Source organism: Solenopsis invicta, chromosome 6 (genome assembly GCF_016802725.1).
Source record: "Solenopsis invicta isolate M01_SB chromosome 6, UNIL_Sinv_3.0, whole genome shotgun sequence".
In the NCBI taxonomy this organism is placed as follows: Eukaryota; Metazoa; Arthropoda; class Insecta; order Hymenoptera; family Formicidae; genus Solenopsis; species Solenopsis invicta.
In genome coordinates this window covers 8,235,007-8,254,916 of record NC_052669.1, presented here as the reverse complement: position 1 = coordinate 8,254,916, position 19,910 = coordinate 8,235,007, and the positions used below count along the sequence as shown (strand labels likewise).

The window sequence follows — 19,910 nt, the reverse complement described above, 5'->3', positions numbered from 1 at the left end:
ATACTTTTAACCTTTAATCACGCGTACTTCTTCATTATTCTTAAACTTGAGTGTATTATCACACGAAGGTACATACACTCGAGTGTTTTTTTATTATTTAACTTTTTATTCGGCTGTACACATTTCGAGTTATACAAAGTTAAAGTAATAACATAGAATTTTGTTGATATGATTTTTTAAGCGAAATTTTTATGAAATATTTCTTCGATAAATCATTCAGAAACATTAGAGACCATCATTTTACGCTCGTGGTTTAATGTCAGACAGGGATAAAATGATATTTCTATTGGTAGCGCAGGAAAATTCTAAAACAGAAACATTCGAAACAATAGAAAATTAAAAATATATAATTTTGTAACAAGGTATTGTGTTTCTTTTAAACTAAAATAATTTTTTTAAATCATTTTTATATAGCCATATTACTACCACTTTTTTCTTCCACCGATTATGCAGTGCATTAGATTTTTATAAATCACGTCTTAAATAATAAATATTTCATTACTTTGAGTTTAGACTGTCAAACAACACTCTGACGAATGTAATCGTGCAAGTTTCAATAGAAAATATTAATTATAAACAAAGTTATTCAATAAAATAAAAATGGTTGCCATATTACTCTCTTCTCCTCTACTAAAGATTATGATTACAGTAACGTTCACCGGTTTTGACACATCTTGTACGAGCGTCTTAATATCAGCGCGCGCACACTGCACGCAAAACCGTTTGTAACTTTAACGGGCCGCTGCTGCTCGATTCCTTCTTTCATTTGCCCGTAATGAACCGAGCGTTAAAAATATTCGCGACCTGGCTCTATAGTCTAACAATAAGAATCGCGAGAGCAAGTCCGACGCCGAGAGATGATTGCGATACGCGATATTACTGCGTAAATGAATTCGTAGCCTCTTGCTTACTCATTCTTCCGGGCCAAGGAAACGGACATCGGGAACTGCATCTTAATGGTAGTATCTCGCGGATAAGTAACTAAAATGCAATCTGACAATTTATTTCGCAGAGCTCTCGTAAATCATTCTCACGCGAGACGCAAGGCGTCGCACCGCGGTACCGATGCGATTTCGTTCATGTAGAATAGTCGCGCCTACGCCCTCCGGGTGGATATAATGGAGCAGCAAACGTGTCGCGTGACGCAGAGCATGTGCTGGATTTCTAATCGTCGGCTTCCCTCCGCGGGCTCCGCGGAACTCTCGCATAAATACGCATAAACAGTGCGTCGGACGCATCGTTTCGCCAAGTACCGCCTGTGCAAGGATGTGCAGGGTGTGCAGTAATCGCCGCGCCGCGCCGGGTGTATAATGCACGACTGTGAATCACATTCGGCATATGACTAACGCGATATCTTCGGCGGAGGAGCAGATGAAAGAGAAAGAAAGAGAGAGACGACGCGACGTAGCTCGCAGCTGTCGTCCTTACGCGTCCTCTTTTGCAACGCAGATGCGAGGCACGCTAGAGACTCTCTTTAACGAATCGCTCGCACCTTCGATCGGTGCCGATAATAACGCCGCGGCCGAGCGGATCCCGAGGCGACGCGGAACCGCATCAGTATCGATGATTAGAAGCGTTCAGCGCTCGAAGGGGGGAGTCTCCTCTCCCCGATAATAATCACGGTGACGATAACGTACTTTTCATCGAGGATGCTGGAGCTTAGAAACAGTAACGATGAGTAATAAGGCGAGTTAAGGCGATACGTCCTAATCGCAAATCGTATTGATGTATTAATCATATGTACCGACAATGAGCTAAAGTACGCTGCGACCAGCAAGGCAACAGGCGCGCAGTTCTCGCGAGTTCATATCTCAACGAAATACTTATTACGACGGATACGTACGAGCTACTCGTACCTTTATTAGCGGCGGATCGCATCATTAACGCTTAACGAATTGAATTCACCGGAATTGCATTTGTCGTCGCGTTCGTATCTGAACGTTAGTCACGCGATGCGCAGTGTGCCGGGAATTCGCTTTGATGCGGACGCATCTGAGCGTGCACCTGACAATTTTATTTACCCAACACGTGTGTACAATAGCCCGCGCCGCGTCGCGCCGCCTGTTTCTCCGCGTCATCCACACGGCGGTCACCTCGGAAGGGCGAAGGTGCAACGACGGATTTCCAACGAGGAAAAGGTACTGCACACATTTCTCCGTTCTCTCTCTCTTTCTCTCTCCTGGCGTCTAATGGCAGCAACACCTACCGCCAACACCGAGAGGCTGCATAATTTAAGGGCTGGCACGCCGAAGGGAACAATAATTCGCGGCCGGCACGACGCCGCGCCGTTCGCTCGTAAGACGAGGTCGGATAAGGTGAGGGGGAGTCTTTGACCTCCGCGTACACGAGCGGTTCCCGATGATTCTCGGACGGATCTCTCTCACCGGTGTGGGCGTCGCGAACGCGAACCATCGTGGGCAGCGGCCGCGCGCCGCACCGTGGAACGTGGAACACGCGTCTCGTTCGTTTTCGCGCGTGTGCGTTAAATCGCCGTCGTACATGCAACTTTGGTGTTCTCGCATAAACTTGCGCCCGTTCGACCGTTTCGTCGTCGCGCGGATTATGTCCGAGCAAAAAAGCGCGAAGATTAGAATGCAATAAAAATGTAATAATAATTTTGATTTGACTTACTCTCCAAATTCTTTGGAGTGGAGAAAATGAAGAGGACTAAAATCACAGTTTTTGCAAGTGACAAATTGAAATTTTCAAAATTAGGTCGGGTTTTCTCTCTTTCTCACCTTTATTCGCAAGTAGGATGAGTTTTGACGAAATAGTACGTGAGAAGAGGCGGACTAATATGGCAATCAAGCGTGATCCTTACGTAATTGTCTTCAAGTGCATTCTTATGTATACACGCGATTCGATGTCTTCTTACGCAATGAAGGATTCGCGCAGAAGAATTACAGTCAAAGGTCACACTCTCAAATTTAATTACGCAAATTCAATTACGCAAATTCAATTCTCATGATTGTTCGATGAATTCATCAACCTTGGGAACCCTCAAGACTAAGGAGTTTTTGTATTTAGCACGCAAAATGAAACGGTATACACAGACACTTTTTTTTTCAAATCTGCGTTATCGCGTTTTAATACATTCTAGCTCTTACGACCTCTCGGAATTCTCTTCATAAATAATTTCGCGTCGGAGGTCGGCAATAAGATCCGCGAGAATTGAGATGTAAAATCGTCTTCTTATGAATTTTACGAGGCTCTTTGTTTTTTTCCCCATTTGCAAATTTACTAGCGGCGACGAGGACTTGGGTTGAGCATTGAGTGGGCCGGTTTGCTATCTTAAAGGCAGTGACGCGAGCTTTGCCCACGCCACTATCGTAAAAGTAAAAGTCCGTGGTCGGCTTAATTTGTATCCTTGAGTGCGCGTTCGTATTTATATAAATTCTCGCAGCTTTCTCAAAGTTCCTCGAACAGGTTCGTCGTTAAGATATATTTTGCATACAAATATGTGTGCAAAGTGTGAAGAAATATTTTTATTTTAATCGACGGAATAGATTTAATAAAAAAAAATATAACTAATGAAACGTTACAATTATATTAAAATTTATTACAAAATAATTGAAATATCTTGAATTTACTATTAATCTTAAAAATACAACTGAGACAAAGATACGAAGCATGGTTTTTTATAACGTTAATACGGCTGTCGAGAAATTTCGTGATGCTTTTTAGCCAAGAGGAATCGTGTGAAATTTCGTTGAGAGGTAGACTCGTCTCGCCAGAAATGGCCACAAACGCGAGATTTAAGTGGTCAGTCTGTCGAAATCAGCAACTTTCTCTTATATCTTTAAAAAAAATGGATCACCTGCAGGTAATTCGTCATTATATAAGACAATTTGTTTCGAGTTCATTTTTTTCTCTCCGTTAATTCTTTCTCTTTGAAATATCTTTGAATATTGTTAGCTTTTAATACGTGTTGATTTTTCCACACCTAAATCCTGTTTAATAGTTTTCGCCTTGAGAGGATTCGTATCACGACCGATGATCTTTACGCGCGTAAAATCAGCTCGGTAATTCTCGACCAAAGAGGATACCAAATCACGGAGGAAAAAATTCGCCAGAGGTAGTCAGACCAGTTCGACAATGCGTACAACGCATTCGCCGTTTATGCGCCGCCTACCTGCGGCGTGCGCGCGTTTATTTTACCCTGACTTTATACGTTTAATTTATCTACTGACGTTCCGTTAGAAAATCCACCGACTAATTTAGAACGTGAAACCTAACGAATGACGTTAATTTAAGGCACAGTTGTTAACAAGAAGAAACGTTCTTGCGCTTTACAAGCCACACACTCGTGTGACCGGAACAAATTTGATTATTTAAAGGCTCATCGTTTATCTGGACAAACGTAAAAATGCGCAAATGCACGTACTTGCGAGAAAGATAAATACTCTCGGTTTTCTCGCCTGTCATTTTCGTAATCGTTTTCGCTGAATGCAAAATAAAACTATATAAAAAGAGATACGACTAGGTATGTGTGTGCTTGAAGCGTCTTAAATTTATTATTCTAAAATTACTAATAACTGGAAGAGCAGAGAGTTATATTAGGTACATTAGAATAAAATTGCATGAAAATAATGCAGGAATTCTTGATGCAATATGCATCTTGCATCAGGGCTAATCGCGCGATGCGCACTCGCCGACAGTGGCGGCTGAATGGTTGCATAAATTCTTCATTAGCAACATTGATCTACTCGTAAGAGAGAGAGAGAGGTACGGAAGGAGATTATGTCATCTTAATAATGGTGTCAATAGCGAGCGAATACGGCGCCGTGCTTTGCGATAAAAGATTAAGATTAATATTAACGATAGCTCTTAATCGACGTGATAACTTTATTCCACGGGCCTGTATAACCGCTCGTATGCGGTCGCGGAGGCTAGCTAGTTTCGATGCGATTCAATTATCGCGACTCGTCGCCTCTCGATCCCGCGAGCGTGTCACTGTCAGCGTGATACATCGTCGTGTGTCGGTTTCGCTTTGTAAAAATTATTAACGGAATCGTTGCGCGGCGGAATTATAGAGAGGAGGACGTCGAAGAGAGGCCCTGCGCACGGATATATACGCTAAATCATGTGTGTCGCGTGCATCGAGCGCGAATCGCGCGAGACTCGCTCGCGGCTAGAGCGTCTCTGGCATCCTGCTCCAGCGCAGCCTGGCACGGGGGGTGTCCTTGACTACGACCTTGCGAATGCATCGCCGTTGCAGCTGCATACGCGCAGACACTTGCAATTGCTCGCTCGCTCGCTCGCGCGCGTGCACGCGGTAGCCGGCGATTAATCGGACGTAGCCGAGTTATTACGATCGAACGATGGGGCTTTCAAAGTTTCGCGACGGGGGGATACGAGCGAGCTTCGCGTAGGTAGGTACGATTATCGCGAGTATCGCATTAGGCATGTAACGCGTACGTGTAACGACCCGGCCGTTTAGCTTTCGCCGTTGGCGGTTGGCGTCGAGCCGCTTCGCGAGAGCGGCCAGATGGTCGTTCTCACTCTCTTGCTTCTCGTTCTCATGTATCTTCCCCCGTAAAATCGCGATCTCGTTCTCGACGGAAAGCCGCACCGCACCGCACCGGTGCGGTGCAGCGCCACGCCGTTGTTTCTCACAAGTTTCACGGAACACACGTTGCTCAACATCGAGATAACCGTTTCCATTTCCATTTTCCCGCTCACCGACTATCCGGCACTTGGTTACGGACGATTTTCCCACCCGCAGCCACTTGTTCGAGAACGCCGTTCGATTCACGTTTCACCGATCCAAGTAATTATTCAAATTAATACGATATCGCGGATCCGGCCGTCAGAAAGAAAAGGGGTTTTAAGTATCGATATGTTCTCTACATGTAAAAAGTACAGATAAAGATAAAAGTGCGAGACATATGTACGTCTACTCGTTACTACAGAGCTATTTGTTTGATAAATAACCAAGTTTGCCACACACGCACACGTCGCGTCCAAGTTATTGAATTTAGTCTACTCGTCTCTCTCTCTCTCTCTCTCTCTCTCTCTCTGCGGGAAAACGCAAACCGTAAAATATAAACGTTGAATATTCGTGATGATGATGATCCATCCGGCTGGCGCGCGTAGCGAGATAATTAAAAAGGCCAATAAGTCGAGAAGCGCGATGTTATTGTTCGACGGAAAGCAGCATCCGTCTCTCCTTCCGACGGTACATCTCGCACCGTATCCGTCTACGCAGCAGGCGGCGCGCGTCCTCTCGCACCACTGCCATTAAGCCGGGGCGAACGGTGCCCTTGCCCGCTCGTGCAAGGTACAGAAAGGCCGGATAATATCTTCCTAGTAGTGAGGTAACCACCGGTTACAGACGAACCGCCATACCTCTCCTCGAGGCCCAATTAAATCGTAAAATCGTAGCCCCGAGGCTTGGAAATTACATGCCGCTTTTACCCCTCTCCCCCCCCCCTCCCTCCTCCAGCTCGCCGATCGCCGATCGCTCCCTTAGCGACAGCCCTTTTTGCTTCATTTACACTTACCGTTCGAAGGGCTGCGTGCCCGGCGCGCGGGCGGCGCGCGCGACTTGCGATTAAACTTGGAAAAATTGCAAGAGTCCGCGAGCAATTGATTCATCTACCGTGAAAATTGATTTTTCTCTTATTTTATCGGCGCTCTGTCTTGTCCAAGAGAGACAAAATCAAATGTGCGTTCCCGCGTAACATTTATTGTTTTCGAATATTAAAGCTTTAAAAGATAAATCTCGATAGATCGTAGATACCGCTTAGAAGCGGAAATTAAATATGGTAATTCCCTGGTTAAATGCTTCATAGCCGTCACGTCTAAACAACACGCGCTCACAATATTTTTCTGACGGATTAAGTACAGACTCAGGCGGAGATTATGAACGTGTAAGGGCTCGCGATACTCTGCAAAATGTACAAACAAAGTCTCTCGAGGATCAACGTCACTTGAAGCATGGGCGGCTATAATTTTGCGCTCTTACGCGCCGTATAATCATTGGCGTAAGGAAACGTCGTGAGAAAGGACTCGTTGATGCGCAACATGGTCATCTCGCGATTACCTTACCCACACGCCGCCGCGCCGGCGTATCTTTGGCTGGAACCCGGGAATTAATGGTCGACTTTCACCTCTTTCGTTTCGCCCGAACAAGTCGCGACTTTTCGTTCCGCCCATTAAACGTTCGCTATCATTGGCAAATTTCTTCAATGCCTGTTATTCTTTAGAATCTCCACTTATTGTAGAGTAGAAAGATATAATGTTATATTAATTACAATAGCTATACAATCAGAGCGATTACGACATTAAGTATAATAGCGCGACGTAAAATGTTTATTTAGCATTAGCTATATTAAATTATACACCAATTTAATAATGCGAAATTGCATTTTTAGCCTCGGCAAAATTGCGCGATACAAATTACAAGATCGAATGGTAATCGGCCGGGGTGTGTGTGTGGTTCGAAAGCTAAAAACGAAATATATGAAACGAACTCGCGCAAATGATCAAGTACAAGATTCCGTTCGATGATCGACATTAACACTTATCCATGTGTTGCTGTTGCATCATCTCTATTTAGTTTAATAACATAATATTTTTCGCAACGGTAAAATCACATTTCAAGTTTTGCTTCTCGGTGATTTCGCAATGATTATATAGCTTTAACGATTCTATGATTGTAACGCGCTTCTTCTACTTTGAACAGTTAGAGACCTCGATACGTTTCGTCAAACGTTGCTGCAGGTAGATGCACCGCGCGGGCAAACGGTAACGGGCGCGTGAAATATTTTGATAACTCATAATGTCGCGTACGAGATGCAGAGTAATGACGAGAGCAACGATTGTCGTGACCGCCACTTACACACGATGCGTGTCTCCGACAGATTTATCTAACGGGCGCCTAGCGCTTTTTTTCCCGTTTGGCTCTCATCCGCGAAATCGGGAATCGGGACGAGCTGTTGAATCTAGGTATCTCGCCCGAGGTAGTCGCACATACTTGAGTGCGCGCTATCATTTTCTTTCATTCCTCTCCCTTCCCCCTTTTACCCTTTGGCAAAAAAAAAGTCACACGCGGCGGACGGGGAGTCTTCTCTGTCATGGTGCGTTACGGCCTCTAATAGTAACACCGTTACACCGCCCGTTACGTTTTCACGACGGGCACGGGTTCGCCGTACTCACCACCGCTGCATCGGGAGGAAAAGACCGATTCACTTCACGATGCGTAAGCGATAAATGAAGATCGCGAGGAGTGACGAACGAGATCCGTATCAGTCGCATTGTGCTCTCTCATCCTCCGCTGACTCTCCCGTCATCCGCGACACGAGACCGGCGAGACGCTCGCGTGGCAAAGTTTCATCCTTAAGTCATTTTCTTCCAAAATTTAATACACAATTAATTTCTACTTTAACGATAGAGGAAATTGATCAGGTCGCTGCGCGAAAAATGTCAATCGATCGAGGCTCCTCTCATCATGGACGTCGATTTGAGAATCCCTGTGTTGCATACGTGACGACTACAAGGTACTGCGAACCTTGTAAGGGTCGGAAAAGAAGCTGCTCGCTTTCTGCACACACACACACACATATACACACACACACACACACACACAGTGCAGGATGCAGCCGTCCACTACGACAACTCTTCGTTAAACGACCCATTGTTCTGCAGTTTAAGTTGAACTTAAATGCGGGCTTGTAGACTTTCCATTAACTCGACGAATATTCGACGCGGATGCGTCGTCGCTTCGAAACGATCAGATCAGCAATTTTAAAGAACTTTTGCTTTTAAATGAACAAAAACGGTCGAATGATGAACGGTGACTCGAAGTAACAAGAGCAAACGCAACGTATTTGTATCTTTGACGCGCGCCTAATTGCTAAATAAATAATCGGTCCATGACAATTCAGACATCATAATACGTCACGATCATGCATAATAATTGGCGATATTTTCTTCGGATCTTGGAGGAAACCTGAGAGATACGGTGGCGACGGGCGGTCCCCTTAATTTCTCCATGAGAGCCACTGTATACAGGTATACGCGCGATGCTCTTGAGAGTGTATTGGATCAGCGTATAGGTCCTCTCAACCTTGTTGACCTCTGACTGAGGGCGAGCAGGCACCTCGACTGGTTTTTTCCAAGCCAGCTGAGGACGGCTGCTCTCGCAAGGATACCCGGCCGTAAGACGACGAGAGAGAAAGAAAAAAAAGAGAGAGAGAGAGAGAGAGACCGGTCTCCGCTTTTACCGAAGAGACTCGGCGGCCCTTTTCTATCCGGCAGCGCTCCAGTGCCATCGATCCTCGTCGCTCTGACGTCGTCCCTCCGAGTCCGGGCTGTCCAGGGGGACAATGCTGGCGCGGCGCGGCGCCGAGACCGCGAGCGTCGTGCCGCATTATCCGGAATACCGGACCCCGAGCGTCATTCCGGCGTTTTCTGCTTCTTTTTAAGGCCTTTATCTCGACGGACGGCTTGTTGCGCGCCTCTCTCGCGGAGCGAGCGAGGCTGTCTCGCTCGACTCGCCTAGAAAATCCAACTTAAATAAGCACTTCTTAATTATTTCGCATTTATCATCGCGAGAAAATATTAGATAAAAACGATCGTTCGATTCGGGAGAGCTCACGATGGTTTACGACGAGGTAACGCTACACGATAATACGGGGAATAAATACCATTATCCATGAAGTCACACACAGACGATCCCCCGAGAGATTTTCATTCGCGCATTAGCGTTATCGGATACCCGATTCTCTCGGGCTAGGAAAACTATCCGTAGTTGTCGGTGTGATGGACGTTTCCCATAAATCCACTATCCGGATAGGCTATCCGGAAGATCAGAAACCTCGACCCGACCAGCGCCAGCGCCAGCGCCAGCGTCACGGTCGAGGTTCAGGGATTAAGTTATACGTCGTGACGTTCATAGCTAGGATTTATGCTCAAACTTGGGCGTGCAGGAAGTGCACAGAGCCGCATCATAGGAGACGGGAGAGGAAGGACGACGTTTGAATCACGGCGGGGATCCCTCTCCCACGATTATTCAATACCCATCGGATGCCCGCGGAAGGGCTGGTTTCCGCGTGGTTCCAATGGGGCATGCCGTAAATAATCGCGGGAACGGCCATTCAATCTCGTGAGCAAATCCCCGGCGAAGATGTTTTCCGCGTAGAAGAAGAAGCCCGCTACCGGCGTTCGCGAGCTCGTAAATGCGAGCTGGGAAAAGCCGGGCCGGGCGCGGCTCGTAAACGCGCGGCATAACTCACGCGCGCGAGCTAGCGAGCGAGCGAGCGAGCGAAGAAGCACGCGTCGATCCGCGCGTTCTTCGTCCCGAAGAATTTGCCCGCAGCCGCGCGTGAGTGCCGGAAAGAAATCGCGTCGAGATAGAACGCGGAACGTTTACGGCGATTTTACCGAAGCCCCCCCGCGGTAATCTCCTGCCATCACCAGAGTCCTTGCGAGGTTGCGCGTCAATCTTCTGCCCCAAAGCGGCACTCTTTTGACTTTACATAATCGCGCTGCCGCAAAAAACTACCGTACTGGTAAAAAGGAATCTAGAAATGATAAATTACTTTAGATTTTTTTTTTAATAATATGTACAGATGTTGTATTATATAATGTTATCCGTCAGCTGGATAAATTTTCAAAGCATAGACTCACTTATTTTGCAAGTGTTGTAAATGTATTTTCACTATTAAACTAGTGTCAGTTTCTTTTGAGATGTTTAAATTTTTAACTGTTTTTGTAGTTGAAAAAAATACTACACTCCAGCTGTTTGCACGCTCCCAAGGCAATCGCTAAAGAATAGCCGGGTGAACGTAGGAAATGAACGTAATTATTTTCACAGGCAAATCTCGTTCTCTCCGCGTGAGCTCGTAAGCAAATCGTATCATCAGACGCAGGCTCTGTAATAACGTTTTGTTGCATGCGTTGCGTTGCGTTGCGTTTCGCGTGATTATATAAACATGCGTGTCTAAACGAAAAGTAGTCACCGCTTAAGAGCCGTAAGCGTTAGTATCCAAGGTCGTTGGTAACCAATCTCGCGAGTATACTTTCCCGAACAACGAGAGCAGTGATCGATGGGGCCGGGAAAACCCCCCCACAATTGCGCCGCTCTCGAATACGCAACGCGTTGTAAATGTTTGCATGCGAATGATTGTCGCTAGTTACGCGGAACGCGTCAGGATTTGCCTGATTTTGCTTCGAGAAGAATCAGGTGGTTTTTCTTGACCAGCCGTAATGTTGGTCGCCAGCTGTCGCGTTCTACGATCATTAGTCAAGCGTCGAATAACGGTAATCCGGTCTAATAATATTCACGCGAGAAAATGTGTATTGTATGAAGACATTAATAATCATGAGATCATCGACGTTTCCAGCTAACAGGTAAAATATATACGTCCGTATTTTCATACATATTCATGTAGCAAAGACGCACGTCATTCTGCTGAAAGGACGAGGCTTTAAAAAAAAAGATCCGGCGAGGCGAATTAGAAAGAATCGTTAAGCCGACCGAGATCCAAGAATGGGGAAGAAGAAGCGAGATGGAAGTAGTAGTAGTTCACTTCAAGTATGCTGAACGGGGCTGAAGGAGGGGACGGAATAGAATGCGGGAGAGATGAGCAAAAGGACAGAAAGAATGAGAGAGAGAGAGAGAGAGAGAGAGAGAGAGAGAGAGAGAGAGAGAGAGAGAAATCGCGCGAGAGATGTCATCTCGGAAAAAGCGAGAAGCGAGAAACGGAGAGAAAAGCGCGCGACTCGACAAAGAAGGAGAATAATCATCGCGATGGCGCGGCGCGACTAGGCTGAAATCATTTCCCCGACGAGCTTCTCGCGTCATTAAGCTGCGCGGCTCACGGCTCGCCCGGCCGGCGTGGTATCTCTCCTTCGCGTTTCCCTTCCTACTCTTCCTTTTCGTCGTTAACTCGTTTCTTGCCCTGAACTTGAATTCATTTTTTTCCCTTCAACTCTCCGCTTCCACTTACCTTCCGTGTTCCATCCGCCATGGACCTCCCTCCGGAGGATGAGGAGGACGAGGGGGGAGAAGGTTGTTGCGCGAAGCTACGGTAGCCGTATTTACGCGATGACGAACTGCCCGTGCCTGCTTTGCTACTTCGTGATAGGCGAAGGCAATTGGAAGTGAGGAGGACTCAAGAGAATTGTAGTTTCGATGGATAGCTCAGATACGATGTTACGGAGGTAAGGTGTAATTAGATAATTATAACTGCGATAACTCGCCGATCAAGATGATACTCGAGGGAGATGTACTTTCAGTGCTCTCGTAATAATATCTTACACGCACGTTTCTCCGATCTCCGATTATAAAATAATATGTATACATTTGAAAAAAGCAATATGATTTACTCGCCGAAGATGTTTTACCACTTGCAACGGGAATGATAACGATTTCAAGTTTTCTCGAATCGATTTGAATAGTATTCGCAAGAGGGTTTACAAAGCGCTCGGCAACGCCGAGACACGCCCAGGTGAACATTACCATGCAGGTGTCGACATCGAGCGTGAGAGCGATAAAAATACACGATGACAAGATTGTTCCTCGGAAAGACGTTGTCCAGAAACGTCGATGATACCGGTGACCGGCGACGTTCGGCGTGAAAGCGCGAGTACGTTGCAAAATCGCTGGCGACTTTGTCAACTTCTCGGTTAGCAAGAGGCGACTCGTGTTGAAACGTAGGTAGTTAGCTTCGCTGGGATTAACCTCACGGAATCTATAAGCCGTTTCTTCGCAACGCCTTTCGAAGAGGGAGCAGACGCTGCGGATGGCGTGCAAGATCCAATTTAGGTATGCATCAGAGAGGAATTTCGACAGTGGGCGAGACTCTCAAGGACACACGGGTGAGGGAGGTCGCGATGTCTCGTCGAATTATTAACTACCCACGCGAATACCAGTTTTGACCCGTACCTCGATCTGACTTTCGTCTGGAAATACTTGTCTTCCTTAGATCCTGTTTTAATTTTATTAATCCGTTGAGGTCACACTTCCAAATATAATAATAATATAACAGTCACATGGGGTCCACTGGACCCTCCTGCACTAAATCAGTCGCCATTTGCCAGCTTTTTGATATTTTGTTGCAAAAATTTTACTGGCCATTTTACATACCTTCTGACGTCTATTTTTTATCATCCGATAATTTTTTTATTAGAATTTAACATAATGAAGAAATTCAAATAAAGAGAACTACAAAATTTGACTCTTAACAAAAATATTCATAAAATTTTTAACTTTTCAGATAATTCAACAAAAATTTAGGGGTGTATTTTCAAGATAGTATACTTTCAGATAAAAATTAGTTTCATGGAAGGTTGTTCGATTTTGAATGGTCTGTGTATCCTTAAAGATAGCGTGGGGTCTTTTGGACCCCTAGTGAACCCTAGGACCTCTAGTGAATCCTAGTGGACCCCTAGGTTAAGAGAGTGATTAATATAATAGTCACCCATTCTCAAAGAGTTTACAGTTACATTTTTACTTAACACTGATACACAGGTATGATAAAACGGTGGTCGGCTATAGCTGCCTTCTGAGCATACAAAACATACGTTATGCAAGAAGTTATAAAAGCGCGGTCTCTGCCGACCGTCGACGACCTCGTCATTTTCTTAACGCGTTCTTACATTATTACTTATGTCACGTGCATGTCGCGCGTTGCGTTAGCTTCGTGAACTCCTTTTGAATTTCATTGACATACTTTGCTTATATGAAGCCAGGCGTGATTGTGCCAAAACGCGATGTGACGTGCAATCCCAATTACACCAAGGGAGATTCTGGTTTGTCTACCTTTACGCATTACAATAAGCTCCAAGTCCTCAGTTGGAGCTGAGAAGTTTTTTTTTTTTTTATATACGATACATATAAAATAAAAAAAAAGTTTGATAACGTTTAATGCTGAATGTAGAAGAAAATTTTATCATTTTTATATTAGGTAGACCGCAGAAGGTTCGTTAAGAATATAGTACATCTGTTAATTTAAATTCGCTAAAATTAATTTTGCTGAATCTATCAATTTCATCATAATAACAGAATAATGTTCATTTTTATTTCAGTTGAAGCAGAGAAGTTTTTATTGCAATAAACAAAATGCGTTTTCCAGAAATAAATTTATTAAATCTGTTATATAAGTAATGACAATTTCGCAAAAATTTTCTTTCAATAATAATCTTGATATTTTTTGTTCCATGAAGATACATAAAATCTCAAAAATTGTTAAATACATAGTATCTTAAAATCTATAATTTTCTTATCTGTAAATTGTTCCTCCATTAACTGTGTACAGAATATTTATACAAATAAAAAATCTAGAGAAATTCTTCTATATCGAATTAAAATTATATCGAAACATGATAATATTTATATTATGTTGCATTTAGAATTTTAATTCGTGGAATTATTATTGTATCTGGACATAATTTTAATTATTCATTTAAACTCGTAATTCTTTTGAGACAATTATTTTTTAAATATTAGAAGACATTTCTGTTAAGCTATCAAAAAGTAAAATGGCTTGCCATAGTCTTTGAAATAAATTCCTTTCAACCTTAAGGACTCGATAACCAAAGATATGATTATTTAATTATAGTTTTTTATGCATCCTGATCATCCTGGAACACGTTTCACTAGCTGTAATAAGTTGAATAGCGAATATTTCGCACTTTTTTCTCTTTCATCGATCATTCACGCACTCGCTGAACTTGCCGAGTACATTTTTTTTAGTTCTCTCTCTCTCTTTCCCGGACGGACCGCGCCCGATAATTATACAGGGTAACTAACCGGCCGCACGCGACCGTTAGCTGGTACCGCGATGCCGATCGTCGGTTTTACCGTGTAATTGACGCCGACGTTAGCAGGTAAGATAATTCCGCGCTGCGTGCCGCGATACGCGTCGGGCATGGTCACGCCGCTCCCGCGGCGAGGATGGGGCGGGAATTCCGCGATTCCGGATTCGCGCGGCTATTCTCGGCGATGCGCGCATATTTCGAACGGGAATTCGCCGAGTTGCCGCCTCGCCGCAAAAGTCCATCTCGAGAGCGATCTCGCGGAATACGCACGGATGATACGCGCGCGGAATATTCGATGAAGCCCGCGCGATGAGCATCGGATCGGTTTACGGCATTTTTTTCACGTTCCGCGCGTTTTCGCCTTGCTCGAGTCGCTCGCGTGAATCCGCCGCGTGACTTCATCTCTTAACGCATCGCTATTTTCGTCGACGTGACTGTCGATGTCTCTTCTTTTCTTTTCTTTTTTCTTTTTTTTTCCCGTGTAATTAGAAGCGAATACGCGAATATCTGGAGGCAATCGATACTCGACGAAATACCTAACAATTTTTTCCCATAACTTTTTAAATCGAGCATAAAGCCCGTATCAAATTACGCGTGGGGGATCGCAAATTGAAGATTAAAATTTAACCGATCAGATAATTTCAATTTTAATCCGTTTCGTGTTTCGATTGCTTGAACTCTAAATTCTCCAATTCGCAATTCTCAATTTCTAATGCGCGTAATCTGATACAGGCTTAACCCTTCGCGGTTTATTTTATTTTTCGCATAAAACGAAGCTAAGGCATCCCCGCCCTTGGTTTCGCACATCTAATTGGCTAGTTTAACACGAAGCAAAGAATTTTTATTACTCAAAGGAATTCATATATGAATCCCAAGGTACAGTACTGATAATCGCGTGCAGATTCAAATGCTTGAAGGATCATGCGATACAGGCGGTGGCAACGCGTTATGGCAAATTCAACTCGACATAGGACCGTAAAGGGTTAAAAGGATGCGGCCCGCGCGCTCGTCTCTCACGCGAGAAACGGAGTCGCGCTGTGGGAAAAGCCGCAAGGTCAATCGACGATCAATCCAATCTGTTCGATGACGGACGCGTTACCTGTCGTAAAGGCGAAAATTCTAGGCATCACCCGGGGTTACTGCGGAGTTTGTACGTCGCTGGCGTGAGAGGGAAACGGAAGACGAGCGGGCGAGCGAGCGAGCGAGCGTTCGGTCGGTCGGTCGGTCGGCTGGCGCACCGATGCGCGCCGCAGCTGCAGCTGCATTCGCTGCCGCCACCGCCACCGCCGCCGCCCGCTGAACTGACCGGCCGTCGAACCCGAGAAATGCTCCGCGAGAGATGTATCATAATAAGTGCACAACGTGCCCCGCGGACAGGGCGAGTCCCGGCGGAGGATGCATTTGCATCCATCCTTTGGCGAAACTTTTCTCCCCTCTCCCCCTCTCCCTCTCTCTCTCTTTCTCGTTGCATGTTCGGTAACGCATGGCCAGCGTTTTGATAAATAACGCTAAATTCCGCTCACCCAGATCCCATCCCGGCATCCCGCGCGGATCGCCGGCACCCGCAATAATTTTTCATTCCGTTTGCATGCGGCTGCGCGGCATCGATCGATGGCGAGCGAGCGCAGAAAAACCCATGATTTTCCAATCACAGGTCCCGTTAGTCGCTCGAGGGGGGGAGGGACTCCGGCTCTCCCAGTTCCCAGTTCCCGGTCTCCGGTCTCCGCGAACGAGGGACATTAGCGTGCGGCACGATCGTCCTCTCGCGTAAATCATAGACCGAAAGACAGAAGGCAAAAGCACCGTTTGCACGCATGCGAACATGCACGTCGTGCATCGCTCCCGTCCATCGTCGGTTGCATCGCATCGCATCGCATCGCATCGCACCGTATCGCGCGCGTCGCGTCGCGTCGCCTTACGGCACGGAGGAAATTGCCTCGGCTAATAAGAAGTTTAGCGGCTTCCTGGTTTACGTTGGAATTAGCGTTACGGTATACATAAATTTTTATTGCACGCCGCCGAGACGGGGATGTAAACATAAACCGCGCAGCGCGTTTCAACGTATATGCACCTGACGTGCTTTGAATCGTCGCATCTCGATTGCGATCGCGAACAGCGATAAAGGTGTTGCACAATTTTTTTTTCTCTACAACTTCCTACACATCTCCTCAAAATCACATAAGTAGTTTCGTTAATGGAAGAAGATCGTAAAATCGTTTTAATACCTTCTGTAGCTATAACTTCCGTCTCGATACGGTGTTCCATTCCGTCCTGTATGTCAACAACCCTCGTTCAGCAACTTCCTGATACCTGCGGTTGCAAATTTGGCCGAGCGCCAGTCAGCGTGTCTGATTAACGTATTCCTTGTTGTAGAGGCGCGCCTTTACTGTTACGAACGTCCGTACTGGAACTCGTAGGTAATAGGCGCTCCAAGTTCAGTTCAGTTCGATTTATTTGATTCGCGTCTCCACTTTGACTTGTCGCGTAATTTGTGGTTACGACTGTAAAATAGGATATTGTTCGTTGTAACTGTCGAACGTCACACAGCGAATCAATCTGGGAATATAAAATCGATATCGGGAGCACTAAACGTTCTTGGCACACGAAGACGTTGCGTTGGCTCTCGCGGTGGGGGCGTTACGTGCGCTATATCGAGCTAACTCCCACTTCACTCTCAAACTGTAAAATTCAGGGTCGTAGCAGTATTTTAGCTTCAGTTTTTTTACGATTGCATTTCATGACTGACCGTTTGGCACGCAATTTATAAAACTGCAAAATGTATCGCAGATTTATGTATAGAATATTATTAGGTAAGATTCACAATCAGCATAATTTCGAATGAGACCCGCATGAACACGTAGCGCGTCGTAGCGGCTGGAGAAATGCTAGCCGTGCTTGCATCGCTGTCCTCGCTTACTCTGCTCACGTGCACCGAGTGCATATGGAGAGGACAGTTTGCGCTGTTCCAGGTTCCAGTGTCTTAGCATGACCGACGTTATGAGAAATGAACGGAACCATACGGCACGGCCGATGCAACGGATGTGGAACTTCGCCATGACAGTTTACTACGCATGAATTATAATTACATTATTCGCGGCTTCCTGGTCGTTGCAACGCCTGCATCCAGCTCGCAGCGGATGCAAGCGAGAAGACGACGTTTTAGCATGCATCTTCCCTGCGGTGCCGTTAGCCCTTCTGTTTTGCTCGCCTCTTCCGAGAGTACGTCGGACGTACATACAAATGCGTAACGATATATCGTACCGTTGTGATAAAAAGCGGGAATGGAGGGAAAGGATCTTGCCGTCTCGTAGCAAAGCTATAGCGCTCTGCTTGCGCATTTTCTACGAAGGCCGCGGTTGAACATTTTACTTGATTTTTATTACACCAAAATTGTGTTTAGTTGAGAAATATTGTTGAGCAAGCTCGTGTAAAGAAACACTAAATTTATCTGTTGTGTTCTATTGAGAAAGAAGATTTGACATCGAGAATGCGATTTAAAACGAGACTTGTGATGAACACAGCATTTAAGAGAATGGGATAGAATATCTGTTTCATTAAAGAAACTTGATGAAAAATTTATCGTATTAAAACGTTGCTCGCTTGTATCACATAATCTCTTATTTCGCTCTAATATTGATATACGAAACAAATTATATTACGATAAACGACTTTCGCCGTTGAAACGAGATTCTAAAAACACAAACGTGTCTTAGAAGGAAGTTGAAATGAATTAAGCAGTGAGCGAGTCAGGCGCTTTCTCAGGATTGCCTCTTTAATCAAACACGCTCGCAACATTACGAAATCATCTCGCATTAAGGGGCACCATAGTAAGTATCGCGTGCGAGAGGCTCGCGAGAGCATTAATAATAATGACGAAAAGGCGGTGCTGATGAGTCGGTTGATGAGCCAATTTGCATGAACCTCTTAGCTACTGTACCCTCTATTCATGCCGAGGGGGGCAAAGAGTGGATACGTTCGTAATGGAGCGCGCGGCGCTGCCTCCCGAGATAGCCTTTAAGCAGATCCACTTTTGCGCGGGTCGAACGATCCTGGCTGCATATAGACAATAATGACCGCTTCGTAAAGCAAGTGGTACGCTTTAAAGTACCGGATCGGTTTGAAAAATTCACCCTCACGCTGAGGAGGGAGCCGCAAAACGGCTGTGACGGCCCGAGAAGAGAGAACTCTAATGGCGGAATCTCTTTGCCGAGGGGTCACGCGATTTTGCAATCCGCTTAATCGCAACTCGAGTAGCCGCTTCTTCGGTCCTAATGAAAAGAAGGAGAAAAACCGCCTGTAAAAATACCTCCTATTATCATCGATATAGCGCTTGAGCGACACTAATGACAGCGGGTAGATGATACCCTTCGCCACTCGCGAGGGATAACGACTCATCCGGAACCGTGCGAAAAAACAGTGATTTCTATGTTTTGCGCCGCGCCGCGCCGCGCCACTCGCGAATATATCGGAGCAATCGTCTCGCGATTTTTTTTTTTGCAAAGTACTCGAGTTCGAAACGACAGAGGAAATCGCCGCCGGGCGCGAGTCAAGTAGGCGTCAAGTGATACCCGACATTAGTAAGCTTCGTTCTTCCACGCACTCTCGTCATACGTGTGTGCATGCCTGCATTTGCCTGCATTTGCCTGCATTTGCCCCCCCATGGATTTTTCTCTTCCCTCTTTTCTTATACGTACTATATTTCCATCGCGTTCTCGCGGGATTTTTCATCCATCAGGCGCGCCGAAACGGATTCTCTGAGCTCGGAGAATCTCGAGGTCGAAAAAAATTCCAATGTCTTTTTAGGATACCTCGCGCGAAGGCGCGAGACGAATCGCGCTGGGGTCCGGGGCCCGGGAGCCAAAGGCCGCGACACGCGAAACACCTCACGATGGTCTGATGAGATCGCCGTTGAGGAACGCTGATTCACGCGCGAAACGTGCGTGCTCATCGATCGTCGATCGCCTGAAAATGGATATGTACATATGGTAATGGATACAGCTCGGAGAGATGTCTATAAATTGCGTACAAAGCATGCATTTGCGCGAAATGCACTTCACCCCGTGCGTGTCGGACCTGTAATTTGAGTTTGCGGTCGTATTTCGATCCCCCCGCGAGTAAATCATGCGTGTGCACGTGCGAGAAAA

At 45.7% G+C, this 19,910-nt stretch overlaps 2 protein-coding genes across 4 annotated transcripts in view; one reads left to right on the top strand and one right to left on the bottom strand.

The window, feature by feature from the left end:
• LOC105196643 (gamma-glutamyl hydrolase) overlaps window positions 1–17,376 on the bottom strand; it is a 59,949-nt gene extending 42,573 nt beyond the window's left edge. Inside the window, exon 1 of the mRNA XM_026135032.2 lies at window positions 16,992–17,376. Within this exon, the coding sequence (XP_025990817.1) occupies window positions 16,992–17,031 (40 nt within the window). The 5' untranslated portion in view covers window positions 17,032–17,376. The remainder of the gene's footprint in view (window positions 1–16,991) is intronic.
• Window positions 1–19,910, top strand: part of LOC105196627 — a 70,375-nt gene that overhangs the window by 39,753 nt on the left and 10,712 nt on the right. Inside the window, exon 1 of one of the 3 annotated variants that reach the window (XM_039450581.1) lies at window positions 14,955–16,757. The exons of the other annotated variants lie outside the window; for them this stretch is intronic. Coding sequence (XP_039306515.1) covers window positions 16,581–16,757 — 177 coding nt within the window. The 5' untranslated portion in view covers window positions 14,955–16,580. Of the gene's footprint in view, window positions 1–14,954; window positions 16,758–19,910 lie in introns of those variants that run through there. 3 annotated transcript variants of the gene reach the window in all.